We start from the raw sequence: 19,654 nt of genomic DNA on the forward strand, positions 1-19,654 counted from the left end.
TATTTTATTTTTAAATTTTAAATTTCTCGTTTCCGGAAATAAAAAGAAAAGAAAGTTGCAAAAGACAAAGGAGAAAAACAAAACGCACTTCCCCAAACCGGAATAAAAGGAATGCGACAAACGAAAAAGACACAAATCACACTTCCCCAACTGAAATAAAACAAAAACGATAAACTGAAAAGAAATCAAAACATAATGCACCAGAAAACAGGGAGGAAAAGAAAGCAAAGCGAAAGTAGAAATGCTTCCCTTTTCAACTGGACGCAATCGCAAATTGCGCAGGAAATGCAAAGTGGTGTCGGCTCCCTTATGAGCATATGGCTATTTAAACCACTTCTCGGTTGAAAGAAGGAGCATCCTGCATTTCAACCTGCAAACTCAAGAAAAACCATCAAAAAGCCCAGACAGAAAAATCAATGGCATCCCCAGATATGCTTGTTGATGACCTTAACCTTGAGTTGTCCCTTGCACCACCAAATGCCCAGACACGGGCTCCTCCGAACCCTATCTTCCCAAACTCCTCATACCATCATGGCTCGGCCTCAAACTTCTCTGAGGTGGTGCCGCGTAGGGCAGTATTGCCGGAGGGCATGACTGTCAGCAGACTGACAGTTGCAGATCATCTGCATGTGGCGCAGAGGTCTGACCAGATGGCAGTGGACGAGTCCCACAATCTAACCGTGCTCAACGCGGTCTCGGCCACAAATTTGGGCATGCGCCTACTGGCGAGAACACGGGAGTGCGGGGCACTGAGTGAGGAGGTGGCGGCCCTGAAAGCTCTGGTGGCGGACCTGCAGAAGCGGCTCTACAGTGCCAACCAGCATGTAGAGATGCTGCAAAAAAGGAATGATGATCATGTAGAGCTGCTGCAGATTCTACAAGCAAGAACAGACAGAGGCAACTAGCAGAAGCCTCAGGTGGCGCAGAATGCAACAATGAACATGTGATTAGGAATTTAATGTACGCATTTTCACTATTGTGTATGTAATCACATGTTATGAAATAGAATAAGCATTCACGTCCAATTCCTGATTGTGCATTAATGAATTGAAAACACTTCCCAAACTTAACAACAAAATAGAAACACAAACAAATAAAAGAAAGAAAGAGTAAGAAGAACAAAGAGAAACAACAAGAAAATCTTAATTACCTTGGTTGGAAAAATGTAACTCTAACTCAAAATAAAATAAAATAAAATAAAATAAAAGAAAGTTTGAGTCTAGAGAAACTCCACTTTGAAGCGATTAGGACGACAACAAACTTCTTCTATTCACCTTGGGTTGCCTCCCAAGAAGCGCTAAGTTTAAAGTCTTTTGCCAGACTTCCAACATACTATGGTCACTTAGGGGGTTTTGGCTCAATCGCCTCCTTGTGCCGAACATGAAGTTTCTTCAAATCCCTTTGCCATCTAATCAACCCCTTTCGTATTCTTTTCTTTTTATGCGCATGAGCAGATTTCAAAAGCAATTTTAAGCGCTCTTCAATACGTGGATTAGATGGAGGAGTCACATATTTAGGATTAGGTAGCCTTCTCACTTGAGTAGAAAGGAGGCACCAGAGCATGTTGATCCCAGGCCAAGAAGTTGATCTACGAAAATGAACAAAAACAAAGTTTATAACCAATAATGCACTTTTAGCTCATTTTCATTCCAACCAAGGTAAAATCTAAGAAAACACAAAAAGGAAGTAAAAAGCTATAAAATGTCAAGAACTAACTCAAAATAGTGGGTGAATAACATGAAAAATCATGTGTAAAAATGAACCGAACACTAAAACATAGGGGAGCCTTCTCGAGATTGATCTTTTGTCCAGAAGCCACCTCATACACACCAAAAATATGCTTCAACTCTAGAGCCTCATCTGTCACAGCGTTACAAAACAATAAACTGTCATCGGCGAAAAATAGATGATTAATGGAAGGAGCAGAAGGAGCAATAGAGACACCATGTAGCATAGAGTCACGCTCTACCTGTTGAAGTAAAGCAGAAAAACCTTCAGCCACAATGAGAAAGAGATACGATGAAATTGGATCAGCTTGCCGTAGCCCACGAGAGGGAATAATACGCCCAAAAGGGCGCCCTTGGATTAATAATGACTAAGAGACAGTAGTCACACAGCCCATAATTAAATTGATAAACCGATGTGGAAAACCCATAGTTTGCATCATCTTTTCCAAAAAAAGCCATTCAACACGGTCGTATGCCTTGGCCATATCTAGCTTCAGAATCAATTTCTTTTTACCTATTTTTCCCCGTCTCTTCAAACAGTGGATAGTTTCAAAAGCAGCTAGGACATTATCAAGGATCATTCTTCTTGGAATAAAAGCACTTTGGAACTCAGAGATAACATCAGGTGAAACCCTTTTAAGTCTATTGGCAAGGGTTTTAGAGATAAGCTTATAGATGACATTGCATAAACTGATAGGACGGTACTCTGAGACTCAAGTGGGAGAATAGACCTTTGGGATTAGAGCCACCAAAGTATGGTTAAAATCATTGACGCCATCACTACCATTTAACACCTTCAAACACAATGCACTAACATCCTGACCCACAATGTCCCAATATCGTTGATAAAAAAGAGCAGGCATCCCGTCCGGACCCGGAGCTTTCGACGGACCAATAGATTTAAGAGCTACTTCGATTTCAGATATCGAGTATGGGAGAAGCAGACTTTGATAAGAGCGGGAGGACACACGCGCCTTAACAGCAGAGAAAATTTCCCCATCAAGGACGATACCATTTGTCTTAAAAAAGTTGGTATAAAACTCAACAAAGACTCCACCCATTTGATCATAGTCCCTCTGCCACCGATTTTGGTTATCCAATATCCCAACAAGTGCATTTGTCTTCTTACGGCTTGTAGCTTGCTTATGAAAAAAAGACGTGTTACAGTCCCCATGACGAAGCCAATTCACCCGCGATCGTTGTTGCCAGTAGATTTCTTCCTGTTCGAGACACTTATCAAGCTCATTCTCAACCAGTATACGGGATTGTAGAGTCTGTGTCGACGGTGGTTCAGATTGGAGATTTCTCAGCCTAACCCGCAACTCCTTAATTTTCTGTGGTACCTGACGAAACTTGAGGGCACTCCATCGCGTCAAGCTGTTTGCACAGTTAGCAATGTTGTGAATGGGTGAAACCGCATTTTTCCAAGAGTGACGAACAACCTCATTACATTCATCTTCCGTAGTCCATGCCTCCTCAAACTGAAAACGACGTCGACCTCTAAGAAGTCTGAGAGTGCCAACTTGTGGATTTTCAGATGCAACAAGGATTGGTTGGTGATCAGAAGAGAAGGCAACTAAATGGTGAGAGGTGAAATTTCCCCCTTGTTGCAGTAGTGATAAATTTCCAAAACCTCTATCCAAACATGCTTGCACATTAGCTGCATCCTTCCGTTTATTACTCCACGTAAATTTATAACCTGTGAAATCAAACTGAAATAATCCACAATCTGAAATAGCCTGTTTAAAATCCTCCATAAGCGTATCACGTCTGAGACGATCCCCACTCTTTTCATGGTGGTCCATTATCTCATTAAAATCTCCACAACAGAGCCAGGGCCCAGAATCCACCCTACTCAAACGCCGCAGCAGTTCCCATGAGTGATGGCGCTGGGTATGATCAGGATGACCATAAAACCCAGTTACTCTAATAGACCCAGAGTCGGACAAAGTAATTCGAACATCGATGTGTCCCGGAGATGAGGATAACAAATCAACTTGTAAACCGGACCGCCATAGTAAACATAACCCCCCTGAAAACCCAAGGCGGGGAACACACACCACCCCACCAACACCTAACCTTGTATGTAATTTTCCCATCTGCACCGCAGTCATACGCGTTTCAGTTAAGAAAATCACATCTGGCCTCTTATCTTGAAGAAAACTCTTCAGGTCATGGAACGTTCATCGGTTGCCAAGCCCCCGAACGTTCCAACTGAACACTAACATTGAGACCGGGGAGACCCCTCATGGGTGGTCTCCTCCGCCTGTTCCGTAGTTGTAGTAAAGCACAATCGTCGTTTTCCGGGGACGTCACACCTTCTGTGCTCACAGGATCTCTCCTCAAGAGGAGCCTCAACCAGACGTTTTCGTTTAGAAGAAGGCGTCGCGACCCCCTGCACACCCAGGCTAGTCGTGACAGCCCCCACACGCCTTGGCCTTCCCCGTCCACGACCCTTCACCTTTCCTGCCGTCCATTCAATGATAGGCATAAAGTTAAAAGGGTCCCCATTAAGGGCAATATATGCATTTGTTTCATCACCAGTGGGGGCACCAGGTAGAACACTCCCAACCGGATCAATGTCCGCCTCCACATGACAAGTCTGGTAAAGGTCCAAAGTCAGCGACGTACTAATCCCCTCTGGCAATTGTGGAGCCATCAAGACTGTAGGCATGTCTTCTGGGGGGACCCACCTCCATAGAGACTAACTTACTCGCAAGGCAGGTTCCAGCTTCAAACTCCGGAGAAGTAGACGAAACGGATAGGATGACCACCTCTAGCAGGCCTAGGCTCGCACCTCCAACAACCATGCACTCCTTACCACTTTGCCTCGACTCATCCGTAGTACGATAACAAATATTGGTGCCTATCCCAGGACTACGTGATAGAGCCCCTCGTCGCTGACGATGTTTGTATGGTGAAGAGGCCATATCCGTAGCCTCATCTGATTCGTGGCGAGAAATCCGCCAAGATTGGCTACCAGAGCTCGTGCGCCCCCCCTTCTCATCCCGCCTCCAGGACCCATCCCCATTATTCTGTTTACCAATACTTGACGAAACATTTTGCTGAGAGGATAGTCGTCGTGCCGAAGACCCAATCGGTTTGCCCCACAAATTAATAACTCCTTCCAGGCCCTTAAAGGCAGAGACAAAATGGGACAAACCCTCAGGATTAAGCTTCCCATACGAGGCCTCATGTTTCTTCACACATCCTTGTGTAGCATGACCCAAAACACCACAAGCAAAACAGTACTTCGGTAAATACTCATAGCGAAACTCTATAATCTTCTCCCCTACTTCCAGGAAGGTAACAGGAGTCCTTCTAATCAAAGGAAGGCGTATATCTAAGCGAACCCGTACCCGAATGAAGCAACCTACGCAGTCTTGACCATCCCTGTTATCCACCCGTAGGACCTCCCCGACCGTCGACCCAATAGCAGAGACAACCGCAACAATCATACAGAAACCTGGGAACCCATGTATCTGGACCCAAGAGGTACCCTGAGTTAACGGCACCGTATGGATACGATCCTCATTAGACACAGTAGCCAGTACAACCAAAGACCGCCGGAACGTCTAGGGTTCCATATCAAGGACCCGTTGATAATCTCGATCACTTACAAAACAAACCCAAAACCGGTTGGACACTATCTCCTTGATCGAAACCTCATCAGAGCCTCTCCACAAACTAGTGAAGGTCTTAATAAAATTGTCACGATGAACCTCTTGATGCGAGATGACTTTAGCCACCAGACTATATGGGAAACCAATAAAACGGTCTGAAACTGCAGAACTATCGATCACAACCCCAATTCTTTCCCGATCAGACAGATCCAACTGTCGCTCAAAAGAACTCTCAAAATCCTCAAGGGCCATATCGATCCCAAGAGTCAGGACACCCACCACAGATCACGCAAACCGTGTATCCCAATCCAAAGCAAACCCTATAAACCAAAAAAAACTATTCTCAGAGACCTAGGGCACAAGAAGCCGTACAAAACCCCAGCCCACATGCACCACAATCAGAACCCTAAACATATGCACCATTGGGACCAACCAAGGACCAGGAGAAGAGACAAAACACGTGATTGGAGATGACCAATAGAGAAATCAAGGGAAAACAGACGAAAAACAAAGGTTGCCGCAACGAAAACCTTGCAAAAACCCTAAACCCTAAAAGGCTCTCCTTGCAGACGAGAGAGCAACGTATATTATTCAGGTATATGTATTTCTTTAATTGGTGGGCCTTTAATAATCAGAGTTTTGTTTGTTGGCACCAGTGGGGGGTGTATTTTCGGAAGTGTAAAGTCACTTTTACATCTATTTACACCTCTGGGGGAAGATGTAAATTTAAATATGTATATTTGATTTTCTTGTCTTAATTCGTTTTTGTGTTAATTTTTTTTATTATTAAGTTTATAATTTTTTTTTTTTTTTTTTTGTGTTAGGTTTATTTTATTTTTCCAAACAAATAGACCTAAAACTATTTAAATTTCGAGAAGATCACAGCCATCTAAATGGTGTCCGTTGGTGACCTTTAAAAAATCACAGCCTTCCAAATGGTGGCCTTTCATTTCAAAAGCCATCCAATTTGTAGCCGTTTGCTTTTGAGTTTTGACAGCATGCTTTGATTTTTTTTTGTTTTCTATATTTGGCAACTCTAACGGCTATAACTTATAAGCACAACACTCCCACATGCAAAGGGGCCCAGTAACAAGAAAAGCTGGGAGAGTGCGGCTGTATTCGCGCGTCTCAAGCAATTGGTTTTGGAATCCAACTGCTCTTCTCTCTCCTCTCTCCTACTTTCTCTCGGGAGCATTTTTACTCACCACTTTAACTCAAGATATATCCTCATCACCCTTCTCAACATTTAACACGTGTTTATTGACATAATCATAATTGTATAAATACAAAGTAAAGAGTTAACTATGGTTATGCCAAGGGACACGTGTCAATTGTTGAGAAAAATAGTAAGGGTACATTTTGTGTTAAAGTAGTGAGCAAAAATTTTGTTGAACTTTGTATTAATAAATAAACTTTGTCTTGAAGTATGTCGTTGAACTTTTATTCTCACTTTGTTGTTTGGAGATGCCTCAGTTTTTTTTATAAAAAAGGTATGTTCGTTGAACTTTGTACTCTTACTTTGTTGTTTGGAGATGCCATGAAAGTGTCTATGAAAGATTTCATCTAATGGTTGGCTTTCATAGAATACTTCTAACAAATAAAACTATTGATATACACTTGTTTCTCTTTTTTTGTGGTTGTCGTCGTCGTTCTTATTTATTAAAATGTCCCACGTGGTTTCGAAATAGTCTTAGTTTGTCCCCTGATGTTTTAAATGACTCAATCTCCCCCTGAACTTCTATTCTATGACTCAATCTCCCCCATTCCGTTAGTTTTCATATAAAAATCATTAAATTAGGTGATGTGGGAGAGGTAGTTTTAAAATAAATGTTTTTTCTTTGGAGAAATTATTTTAAATGTTTAAAAATAAATTATCTTTTAAAAAAAACTTAGAAACCCAACAGCCCCTCCCAATCCCTTTATCTTCCTGACCATTGCTACTCACCACAGCAGCCGACCTCAACGTCAACATTGACTGCCATCCTCTATCCACACATCACCTTCCCCTCCTCCATCGTTGTCGGGATCGTCCCTCTCCTTCTCACCAGCTCTCTCTCTCTCTCTCTCTCTCTCTCTCCTCCATTCCCCATTCTCTTTCCAATCACTCCTCCTCCGTCATCATCACCCACACACCCATTCCTCTTGTCCTCTTCAATCACTCATCATTCATCACCCACACACTAGGTATTGATTTCTGTCCCCTTTTATTTTTTATTTTATTGAGTTATTTATTGGGGAGTTTTATAAATTTTGGAAATGGTGGACTTTGGGTTGGCTTCGATTCTGTGGAAGAACATGGTACAGTTTGGGGGAGATATTTCTTCGGCATCACTCTCTACTCCAGATCTAAGTTGGAAGGGAAGTGAGGGAGAGATGAGAGAGATAGATAGTATGGGAGGAGATGGAGAGATAAGAGAGAGAGTCGATGGGAAGAGAGAGAATATGAGGGGTTTGACGGTACCGTCGAGCTTGGGGTTGGGAGGGGCTACTAGGTATTGTTAAAAAGTTAATTCATAATTTATTTTTATTTTATATATTTTTAGACATTTTAAATCATTTCAAGCATTTTTTTATATTTAATTTGAACTTTGTAATTTTTAATAGTTAAATTTACCAAAATACCCATGCCACGTCAAATGATTTAACGAATTTTTTTTTTCCTGAAAACTAACAGAATGGGGCAACCTTGATCACAAAATGAAAATTCAAGGGGCAGATTGAGTCCTTTAAATGTCAGGAGGCAAACTAAAACTATTTGAAAACTACATACGGCATTTCAACAAATACCAACTGTTCTGCATATGCTAAACACGAACGCAAAAAGAGATGGAAATTGGCCCAATGAGATTATAAAGAACATATTCCTGACAAACAGTCATAGAGAAAAGAGTCTGCCCCTTAAATGTCAGGAGGCAACCTAAGACTATTTTTTTTTTTGGTTACAAGCAACCTAAGACTATTTGAAAACTACATGGGGCATTTCAACAAATACCAACTGTTCTGCATATGCTAAACACGAATGCAAAAAGAGATGGAAATTGGCCCAATGAGATTATAAAGAACATATTCCTGACAACAGTCATAGAGAAAAGAGATGGAAACCACATGGGGCATTTATTTAAAGGATATCACAACTTCACAGGTGAGAGCACATATTCGAAATGAATGGAGAACGCTCTATTTTGTACTCTAACGAGTCAATGATCACTAAGGGAGTCTCTTCCCCTTCTTCTTCTGCTTCCTTTCCCCATCCATGGAGTTACGATGTCTTCTTGAGTTTTAGAGGTACGGATACCCGCTACAGTTTCATAGACCATCTCTACAGTGCTTTGCAACAGAAGGGAATTAATGCCTTCATGGACGATGGGCTTTGCAGAGGGGAAAAAATATGGCCAACACTTTCCAAAGCAATTCAAGAGTCAAAGATTTCTGTCATCGTATTCTCTGAAAACTACGCATCCTCGACGTGGTGCTTGGATGAACTTGTTCACATCCTAAGTTGTAAAGAGTCAAAGCAACAAAAAATAGTTTGGCCAATTTTTTACAAAATAGATCCCTCGGATGTGCGAAATCAGAGAGGTAGTTTTGGAGAAGCACTTGCTCATCATGAACACAAATTTAAGAATGATATCGGGAAGGTGCGGCGATGGAGGGCAGCTCTTAGGGAAGCAGCAAACTTTTCTGGGTGGTCTTTCTTGGAAGGGTACGTATATTTCTAACCCCAACAATTGATTATTTCCCAGCTTGATTAATTTGTATCAGACTGTGGAATTAATCAAGCAGAACAAAACAGAGCAATGAGAATTGGGGGTCGCTCTCTCCCCGGTTCTTCTTTTTGTGTGTATTTATATTCTTTGCATTTCTTTGAAAATGAACGTAAGAAATTGCATGCTTTTAAACTAACAGGTATGAATCTAAATTCATCCATGACATCGTTGGGGAGATTTCAGCAAAAGTATTGAATTGTCTGCATTTGAATGTGGCTGAATACCCAGTTGGAATACAGGATCGTCTGCGAGATTTGAATTTGCTTATAAATGTTGGGAAAAACGATGTTCGCATGGTAGGAATTTGGGGGACTGGTGGAATTGGTAAGACAACAATTGCTAAAGCTGTTCATAATTCAATTGTCAATAGATTTGATTGTAGCTGTTTTTTGGCAAATGTTAGAGAAAATTCCATGAGAGATGGAGGCATGGTTGAACTACAAAACACTCTTCTTTTTGAGATTTTAGGGGGTAAAAATTGAAGATAACCAATGTTGATAAAGGAATCAACGTGATAAAGAAAATGTTAAGCCATAGAAAAGTTCTCTTAATTCTTGATGACGTGAGTCACCTGGACCAGTTAAAGAAACTAGCTGGAGGGTGTGATTGGTTCGGTTTAGGAAGTAGAATTATCATAACAACAAGAGATAAGCATTTGTTATTGGCTCATCAAGTTAATCTAATATACAAGGTCAAGGAATTATATCTTGACGAAGCTATCCAACTATTCAGTTGGAATGCCTTTGGAAGAAATGGACATATGGTTGATCATGGGAAAGTGAAAAGGGTAGTACTACACTACGCTTATGGCCTTCCATTAGCTCTGATAGTTTTTGGTTCCCTTTTATGCGGCAGAAGCGACGAGCAATGGCAAGATGCATTAGACAGTTACAAAAGAGTTCCAAACCATGAGATTCATGAAATTCTCAAAATAAGTTACAACAGTTTGGAAGATTCCGTGAAAGAAGTTTTCCTCGACATTGCATGCTTCTTTAATGGTAAAAGTAGAAGCTATGTGATAGAAGTACTAGAAAGTTGTAACCTCAACCCTAAGTATGGTATTGAAGTACTCATAGAAAAGGCCCTCATAACTATTGAGAATAACCTTCTTTGGATGCATGACTTGATTGAAGAAATGGGTAAAGAAATAGTTCGTCAAGAGTCGCCCACTGAGCCTGGCAAGCGCAGTAGATTGTGGTTTCCTGAGGATGTTTATCACGTTCTGACAGAAAACACAGTAAGTAGAATACATATGATCTTTTATTCAATTTCAATAAGAAACACTTCATGTAAATATAGTTTTGCTTAACAACTTAGTATTAATATTGTTGCCTGGTACAGGGAACAGACAAAATTAAAGGAATCGTGGTACAATGCCTCAAATCAGACGAGATTCGGTTGAATGCTACAAGCTTTTCAAAAATGAAAAATCTTAAACTGTTTATAAATTGTAATGCACAGATTTTTGGAGATGTTGAATGTCTCCCTAATGAGTTGATATTCCTCGATTGGCCTGGATGTCCATTACAATCTTTTCCAGCCAATTTCAATCCAAAGAAGATGTTTAAGCTCAATATGCCTCGCAGCCATCTGACACGACTAGGGGAGGGATTTAAGGTATTGAAATTATTTGTGCAGAAGATTTTTTTATTTATTTATAAATTTAAATAACTTTGTACCTTAGCATCTGTTTCTGTCAATTTTTCTTGTTTATTTGTCTCACAGAATTTGCAAAAGCTGAGGTCTATAAATTTAGATCATTGTGAATTCCTGACAGAAATCCCCGACTTCTCTGGGGCCCCAAATTTAGAGTACTTAAATCTGAATTACTGTACAAGTTTAGCTGAGGTCCATCCTTCTGTCGGATTCCTTGATAAACTTGTTCACTTGAGTCTTCATAAATGCTCTAATCTTACGATTTTTCCAAGAAGGATGTGGTTGAAATCTTTGGAAATTCTTCATCTTGGAGGTTGCAGAAGATTAAATTTTTTTCCTGAAATTGTGGGTTTGATGGAGTTCTTAAGATCTATAGTTCTAATAGGCACTGCCATAAAAGAATTGCCGTCATCAGTTGGATTTCTCACTGGCCTGGAAGAATTAAATCTATATGATTCTCCCAACCTCACAAATCTGCCATGCAACATCTATGAGTTGCAAAATCTTCGGTATCTTTTTATCGACGACTGCCCAGAACTTATTACATTTCCACATAATGTGATATCACTTCCTTTGGTGCTTCCCAAGCTATTGAAATTTCGTATGGGAGGATGCAATTTATCACAAAGCAGTTTCCTTGCGACGCTTGATTGTGCGTCCACATTACAAGAACTTGATCTATCAGGAAGCAACTTTGTTACTCTTCCCTCGTGCATTAGTAAGTTTGTCAACTTGTGGGAGCTTAAATTGTGTTGTTGCAAGTATCTTTTAGAAATTCCAGAACTTCCATCAAAGTTAAGTTGGGTAGATGTAAGTGATTGCATATCATTAGAAAATTTTTCAAAATTATCAACCATATTGGAACACAATGAGTTAGGAGAGCTCGTGTGCATGGATTTGTTCAATTGCCGTAGACTATGTGATAATCTGGGTTATGATGCGGCTAAGATGGAAGGTGTATTACTGAATCAGGTCAGCTCTTCTCTTTATCTGCATAGATTGGTTATGACTTTTTTTTTTAATAGAAAAATTTATGATTTTTGTTTGGTAATTTCAATTTTCGCCATTTTAAACGTGTGTACTAGTTATTGCAATTCACGAACAATAACTTGATTTTGTATTTTTTTTTCTTTCTGAAAATGAAATTAACATGTTTGGGACACATTTGAGGTGCTTAACACCTATGAAAATTCCAGTGAAACTCGTCCAAGCTACAGGGACCGAAATGAAACTCGTCCAAGCTACAGGGACCGAAATGAAACTCGTCCAAGCTACATGCACCAAAATCATAATTAACCTTTTTTGGGGACAATAAAATTAAAACTTACTTGTGTTCTCTATAATATATTGTTAAATCATGTTTAATGTGTCACAGGTCTTCTCTGAAAACACCAACTTTGAAATTTTACTACCAGACAGTGAAGTTCCGAAGTGGTTCAGTTGCCGGAAAGAGGTCAATTTTATATATGAATATCTTGTTGACTACCCTCTAGGTTGGAAACCAATATGTGAACTTTCAATTGAAATCCCAAGAAATTTGAAATGGGAACACATGGGACTGGCTCTTTGTGCTGTTTTTGAAATAACACAAAGTAAATCTGCTGATTATTGTTTTCGAGCTGAAATTTCAATGAATGGTGGAGTTCATTTTTATTCAAGAGAGACAGAGTCAGCTCATGTGTGGCTCAAGTACATTCCATTACAAATCAAGCCGTGTGTGAATCTTCATGCAAGGAGGTGCGAAGTTAAATTTTATTGTAGTGGCAACTCAGGGTCGATGTTCTTTAAAAGTTGTGGAGTCCACCTAGTATACAAGCAAGATGGTGGTGACGTCATGGCAGTCAATGACACCGATCTGCAAGAGCAGTGGCTTTCTTTGCCTTTGGAACCAATGAATCCTCAAAAGCGGCGTAAGAAGAGTATATCTATGCAGGAACAACCATCTCCAAATGGAGAAAAACTTGTATATCACGGGGATAGCAAAACAGTGTTATTCCTATGACATGCAAGTTGTTTTCCAAACAGTGTTATTCCCATGACATGCAAGTTCTTTTCATCCAACTGAGACGACAATATGATGGAAGTTTGGTAGGTGTACCTTATTCTTAAACTCTCTTTCAAAGCTCGTCTGTCTTTTATTCATGACACTATAAGGATGTAATGTAGTGTGCTTATTAGGTGTTTGTGAAAATGCTCAAAGTACCTAGATTCCTAGGACAGAAAAAAGAAAATAAGATCTTAGACATGAACACTATAATTTGTGCATAGGCCATAAAGTTATGGAAATGTGATTTACGTAAGTTACATCATAACCTTGCAAATACTAAACCATCTAGATTTCAAACAGCAAATAACTATGTACAATATTGGCTTCGGATATGTTGGCATTAATTTCTGTTTGTGTAAGAGCTCTGGGTAACCTTCGAGTTTCATGTCTCCAATGGCAATTCATCAAATAGCTGCTATGTTCTTTTGAAAAAGTATGAAAATGATATTTCAACTGTTTGATTAAATGCTTCACTAAGAACACCATGGTCGAACTTCTTAAAATGCTTATTTTTTATTTGTTTTTCTAGGTGCTCCTGATAGTTTGAGATATTGAGGCAAATATAGACAAATGTTCTGGTGGTGGATGTTCAGGCTCAATACATTTGACAAATGTTAGGTGCACTGACCGACTGTAGGAATGGTATTGTCACACGGGGCTTGTACCTTAAGTGGTTAAGCGTAGTTACCCATGCACCCAAAGTCCTATGTTCGAATCCAAAAAAAAGAACATGATTTTTCTGTAATCCTCATTATCTACATCATTGATAAAATGTTATATGGCAATTCATTGCCTTTTGCTATGGGGACTAGCGTGGCTGAGTTGTCCATTTCTAACTTTATGTTAATTTTGCTTGGGATTCCTAGCTAACTTTGTAGTTATTTTCTGTTGGATTTCTGTATGTTAATTTGAATGATTTTCTTGGGTGTTGTTTGGCAATTCTTTCATTTATTTTAATTTCAATTCATGCACCTATCTAAGTAATCACTTTTAAGCGATCTTTCTTTGCTATTACCTTAAAAAGTAGGTCATGTAATATTTTCTGGATTTAGAAGACGAGATGATTATCCGGGGTGATTCTGAAACTAACTTGAAGACCAGCTAATGCATGAAATTTGATCCATATGACGGCATTTGGGGAACAAACTTTAGCAAGAGATAGCATGGTCAGCTTATGCATGGACTTTAATTCATAAGACGAGATCCTGTAAGCAAGACATAACATGACCTCCTCATTTGTCCCTACAATGGTGTTAAGGTTGTAAAGATATCAAAGGTCCTAGTCTTGCCACATGTCAAGAGATCAAAGAATCAAGTGGTTAAAATGTTGTTAGTCTTGTTAGACAGTTAAGAAAGTCTGTTAGCATTGATCAGTGAAAGAAAGAGAGGTTAGAGAGGTTAGAGAACGTGAACCAGCTTCTAGCTATAGCTTAATATAAAGGTCTGTAATAGTGTTAGACAAAGATTAATGAAAATACAATAGTTTCCTCTCTCTCTCTCTCTCTATTCATCAGAAATTCTCTCTGCTTATCTTCACTTTTCTATTTGCCTCTGTGTAATTCTACTATCTTGATATGGTATCATAGAAATTCTCTTTGTTGGAAATTTGGGCATTCTGCTATTCAATGTTATCATAGAGGCAACTTCTCTTATCAAGGCAAACCTCCTTCCGCCAATCTTAGTGCCATGCATGCAAACTTTCCATCTTCTACACCTCATGAGCAATTTTGGGTGGCTGATACTGGTGCAACAACTCATATGACCTCTTATTTGGCTCAACTCAGCTTGGCTACTCCTTTCTCAGGATCTGATACTATTACCACTGCAGGGGGTTCAGGTTTGAGCATTTCTAGTATTGGCTCTTCCATTTTGAAAGTTCCACAGTGCTCTTTACAATTAAAACAAGTTTTGCATGTGCCTAAGCTGTCCCAACATTTGCTATCAGTTCATAGGTTGTGTAAAGATAACAATTGCAGCTTTATTTGTGATGCATTTGGTTTTTGGATTCAGGACAAGATCACGGGGATTGTTCTTCTCAAGGGACTGTGTAGAGCTGGCTTGTATCCTATTCATTTCTCCATTTCATCCATTCCACCACCTCGTCTTCCACAAGCATCTTCTTTCCCCAAGAATCAATTCTGCTATCTTGGTCAACAAGTCAAAACCAGTCTCTGACACAAGCGTTTCGGTCATCCTTCTAACAAAATCACTTCTGCTCTTTTAAATCAATCCCAAATTTCTTTTACTTCAGACACTTCCAAATTAGTCTGTACCACTTGTTTAGAAGGCAAACTTGCCAAACTTCCTTTTCCTTATCCAGCTGTTAAGTCTGTCAAACCTTTAGAAGTAATTCATAGTGATGTTTGGGGTCCTTCTCCCACTATATCTGTTGAGGGATTCAGATATTATGTTAGTTTCATAGATGAATGTACTCGGTTTACTTGGATTTTTCCAATGATCAATAAAGGAGAGGTTTATTCTATCTTTGTCTATTTCCATGCCTTCTTAGTTACTCAGTTTTCTGCTATTCTTCGAGTTTTTCAAAGTGATGGGGGTGGTGAGTATCTTAGTAATAAATTCAAACATTATCTTCTTACCAAGGGCATTGTCCATCAACTGTCATGTCCATATACTCCTGAACAAAATGGTCTTGCTGAGAGAAAACATAGGCACATTTTAGAAACTGCAATCACTTTGTTACAAACTGCCAATTTACCTCCTAAATTTTGGTTTCATGCTTGTGCTACTTCCATCTATTTGATTAATCGGATGCCTTGTCAAATTCTTCAGCTTAAATCTCCTTATTTCTTATTGTATGGTTCTGCACCAGTCATTACTCATTTGAGAATCTTTAGCTGTGTTTGTTTTCCTTTACTCAAGCCTTACAATACTCACAAACTTCAGACAAAGACTTCCACGTGCATTTTTTTGGGCTATGCTGGTCAGTATAAGGGGTATATTTGTTTTTCTCCTCAAACCAATCGGTTCTTTGTGACTCGACATGTCATCTTTGATGAAACTGTGTTTCCTTACACCTCTGTGCCTGCGGTTTCTGTTTCTCCTTCTCCTTCTCCTTCTCCGTCTCCTTCTCCTTCTCCACCATCTATTTCTCTGCATAACACTGTTTTGCCTCTTTTTTCTTCTCCTTCATCCACCTCTAGAGCCACTGCAACTTTGCATACACTGCCTTCTAGTGCCACCTGTCAGACTCTTCCAGTTTTAGACTCTGCTACACAGTCTCCTCTCCCTGTGGATCCTGATTTCCAACCTGAGACTCTTTGTGTGGTCTTGCCTCTTTCACCTATGAACCTTCATCCCATGACAACCAGGTCTAAGAATGGTATTTCCAAAAGGAAGGCTTATTCTGCCTCTGTACAGCATATTGATCTCTCTCAGGTTGAACCTAGTTCTTTCAAGGCTGCTTCTACAGTTTTTGAGTGGCAATCTGCTATGCAAGAGGAAATTGAGGCTCTTCATGCACAAGGAACTTGGGACTTGGTTCCTCTACCCCTTAATAAGAATCTTGTAGGTTGTAAGTGGGTCTATCGAATCAAGAAGAATGCAGATGGTTCTATAGCAAGACATAAGGCTCGCTTGGTTGCTAAGGGCTTTAGTCAAGAGGAAGGTATTGACTATAGTGAAACCTTCAGTCCTGTAGTGAAACCTACCACTGTTCGTTTAGTCCTTGCCCTTGCAGCTCAGTTTAATTGGCCTTTAAGGCAACTTGATGTTAAAAATGCTTTTTTGCATGGTATTCTTCAAGAGGAGGTTTATATGACTCAACCCCAAGGCTTTGGGAGCAAGCTTCATCCTTCTGACTTTGTTTGCAAACTAAGGAAGTCTTTGTATGGTTTAAAACAGGCTCCTCGTGCCTGGAATGAGAGATTTACTAGTTTTTTTACCAAGTTTGGGGTTTCATGCGTCTCTTCCAGATCCTTCTCTGTTTGTTCAGCATTCTCCTCTTGGCACTGTGGTCTTACTTCTCTATGTAGATGACATCATCCTTACAGGCAGTCATTCCTCTCTTCTTACATCAGTTATTGAAGCATTGAAAACAGAATTTGATATGAAGGATTTAGGCCAGTTGAATTATTTTCTGGGACTGCAGATTTCTTATCAGTCTTCTGGTCTGTTTGTGTCTCAGACCAAATATATCAAGGAATTACTTGCTAGGGTTGATTTATAGGAATCAAAACCATGTGCTACTCCCTGTCTTCCCTATCATCACCTGCTCAAGGATGATGGCAAGCCTTACTCTCATCCACAGCAATACAGGAGTATTGTTGGAGCTCTGCAGTATCTCACCTTCACAAGACCTGACATTGCCTTCTCCGTGAATCAAGCTTGTCAATTCATGCATCATCCAATGGAATCTCATGTTGTCGCAATTAAGAGAATCTTGAGGTATCTTAAAGGTACTCTTGATTTTGGAATTCATTTTCAGCCTGGTATTCTTAATCTGCAGGCTTATAGTGATGCTGACTGGGCTGGTGATCCAAATGATAGACGGTCTGTCTCAGGTTTTATTGTTTACTTAGGATCAAGTCCTATTTCTTGGGCTTCTAAGAAACAACATACTGTTTCTCGTTCCTCCGCTGAGGCAGAATATAGGGCTCTAGCTATTGCTGCTGCAGAACTTGCCTGGATTCGCCAACTGTTCTGTGATCTTCATATCCCTTTGCATATTCCTCCTTTAATCCATTGTGATAATATTTCTGCTATTTCCCTTGCTTCAAATCCAGTGTTCCATTCAAGAATGAAGTATCTCCAGATTGATTATCAGTTTGTCAGAGAACGTGTTATCAAAGGTGACTTACTGGTCCAGCATGTCTCTTCTGCGGACCAATTTGCTGATATCCTCACTAAGGGTCTTTCAACTCCTTTATTTCAGCACCACTGTTCCAATCTTATGCTTGGCTCCTCCAAGCCTGCGATTGAGGGGGAATGTAAAGATATCAAAGGTCCTAGTCTTGCCACATGTCAAGAGATTAAAGAATCAAGTGGTTAAAATGTTGTTAGTCTTGTTAGACAGTTAAGAAAGTCTGTTAGCATTGATCAGTGAAAGAAAGAGAGGTTAGAGAGGTTAGAGAACGTGAACCAGCTTCTAGCTATAGCTTAATATAAAGGTCTGTAATAGTGTTAGACAAAGATTAATGAAAATACAATAGTTCCCTCTCTCTCTATTCATCAGAAATTCTCTCTGCTTATCTTCACTTTTCTATTTGCCTCTGTGTAATTCTGCTATCTTGATAAAGGTTGCATTAATTGTACAAATATTTGAGTTCTTAAAATTTTTACCGCAGATTTGTAAGATATATCTTTGTGTCTCAAGTTTCTGGGAAAGACAAAACGAACTTAAAATAAACTGAACCAAACTGGTCGGATCGCTTGGCCAAGGAATCTAAAGATACAATAATGAAATCACGTAGGAGTGGCCAACTGCTCATCTCAAGAAACAGTGATGTAATATGTTTGATCAACGTGATCAGTTGAAATCAGTTGTATGTGTAGAGATTGTTTCTTCTTCTTCTAGCCTTTTTTATAAACCAATTCTTAACCGAACGTGGAGTGCAAGACTTCTGATTGCATAATCGAGATTTCTCATTCAACGAACGAGAGCTTATCATCGAGATTTCCTCAATTTCGATCTATGATTTTCTATGTGTCGGTGATGGAAGCAAATTTAACATTGAGAAATTATTAATGAGTTAAAGATAAGCTTGGTTGCTCAGGTGAATTTGAGGTTGCAGCTTTACTCTTGGATCTGCACTCTTTCTCTGTCGGATCGGTGTCAGCAAGGCACGCAATGCGTTCGACAATATACCCCAACAGAACAATATTGAAATCTCGGTGCAAGATTCCTTCTGTTCCCTGTAATACTAATAAGTGAGGAACTTTGAGTTTCCTTCTTGTGAGCCTTTATGGCTTTGATTTGGTACCATACCTAGTATTTTTCTTATGAGCCTATCATGCCTTTGTTGTCTTGGTTGTATGCTAAAGGTGTCTAACAGAGGGGGTTGTGAACCAGTCACCCGTTTGGTTTAAGGGATGGTATGGCTTGGGTGGTTCTTGGTGATCTAAATGAGGTTTTATGGAGCAGTGTGAAAGAGGGGGTGGGGGGTGGGGTTGATACAATAAGGAGTGGGCCCTACAAACCGTCTATATTGTAGATACTCATTCAAATATCATTTCTACAAAAAAATCACTTGAATCCGATATCATTTGACCACTCAATTGAATTATTGAAATTTTAGTACTTTCTTGAAGCACTGTGTTCTTTGATTTTGTAGGATACAATTGAATAATCGAAATGGTTTCCAATTTGTCTAATTTTTTGCAAGGATGATCTATGAATGTAGACTTAAAAAATAGATGGTTTTGATCGTTGAAAAAATATTTTTACAAGACCCTAAAAGGTGTCTCTCAAATAATTTATTTGACGGATCCATCAATAGAAGGGGATTGTATATATATGGGGCTGAATCCGTAGCACCATATTTTTGACACAAATTTTGAACCATTAAATTAGACTACAATAAATGGTTGAAATTAAACAAACTAATTCTTTCATCTTAAAATAATTAAAATTTAATTTAATTAACTTTTCTATTCAATTTTCTCTCTCCTCATTTATGTTTTCACATCTTCTTAAAAGCATCAACATTCTCTCTCACGACAACTTCTTCCTCTTTTTCATGACTTTCCCTTTTTTTCTCTCTTCAATCTTCTTTTTGCCTTTGGAATAACATCAAAGTTCACACACCATTTTCCTCCACAATTAAATTATATATATGTGTGTGTGTTTGATGGCATTGGTAATGAAGCTATTATGCT

General features: G+C 39.5%; 1 protein-coding gene and 1 pseudogene across 4 annotated transcripts; both read left to right on the forward strand.

The window, feature by feature from the left end:
* Positions 1-8,418: 8,418 nt before the first annotated feature.
* Positions 8,419-16,818, forward strand: LOC110765183 (disease resistance-like protein DSC1). 4 transcript variants are annotated; one of them, XM_088248447.1, is made up of 7 exons: positions 8,419-9,053; positions 9,257-10,354; positions 10,459-10,734; positions 10,843-11,745; positions 12,149-12,861; positions 14,407-14,657; positions 14,831-16,818. In XM_088248447.1, the coding sequence occupies exons 2-5, from the start codon at positions 9,641-9,643 to the stop codon at positions 12,773-12,775; spliced, it is 2,520 nt and encodes an 839-aa protein (XP_088104573.1). In that variant the 5' UTR covers positions 8,419-9,053; positions 9,257-9,640; the 3' UTR covers positions 12,776-12,861; positions 14,407-14,657; positions 14,831-16,818. The 4 variants fall into 4 exon arrangements, with proteins under 4 accessions (XP_088104573.1, XP_088104572.1, XP_088104574.1 ...); XM_088248446.1 differs by having other exon boundaries at positions 14,407-16,818; XM_088248448.1 differs by lacking the exons at positions 14,407-14,657; positions 14,831-16,818 and adding an exon at positions 13,848-14,399.
* LOC148296383 (disease resistance protein RPV1 pseudogene) lies at positions 8,512-9,599 on the forward strand (annotated as a pseudogene).
* Positions 16,819-19,654: the final 2,836 nt, after the last annotated feature.

This window comes from Prunus avium, chromosome 2 (genome assembly GCF_965620075.1).
Source record: "Prunus avium chromosome 2, drPruAviu1.hap1.1, whole genome shotgun sequence".
Classification (NCBI taxonomy): domain Eukaryota; kingdom Viridiplantae; phylum Streptophyta; class Magnoliopsida; order Rosales; family Rosaceae; genus Prunus; species Prunus avium.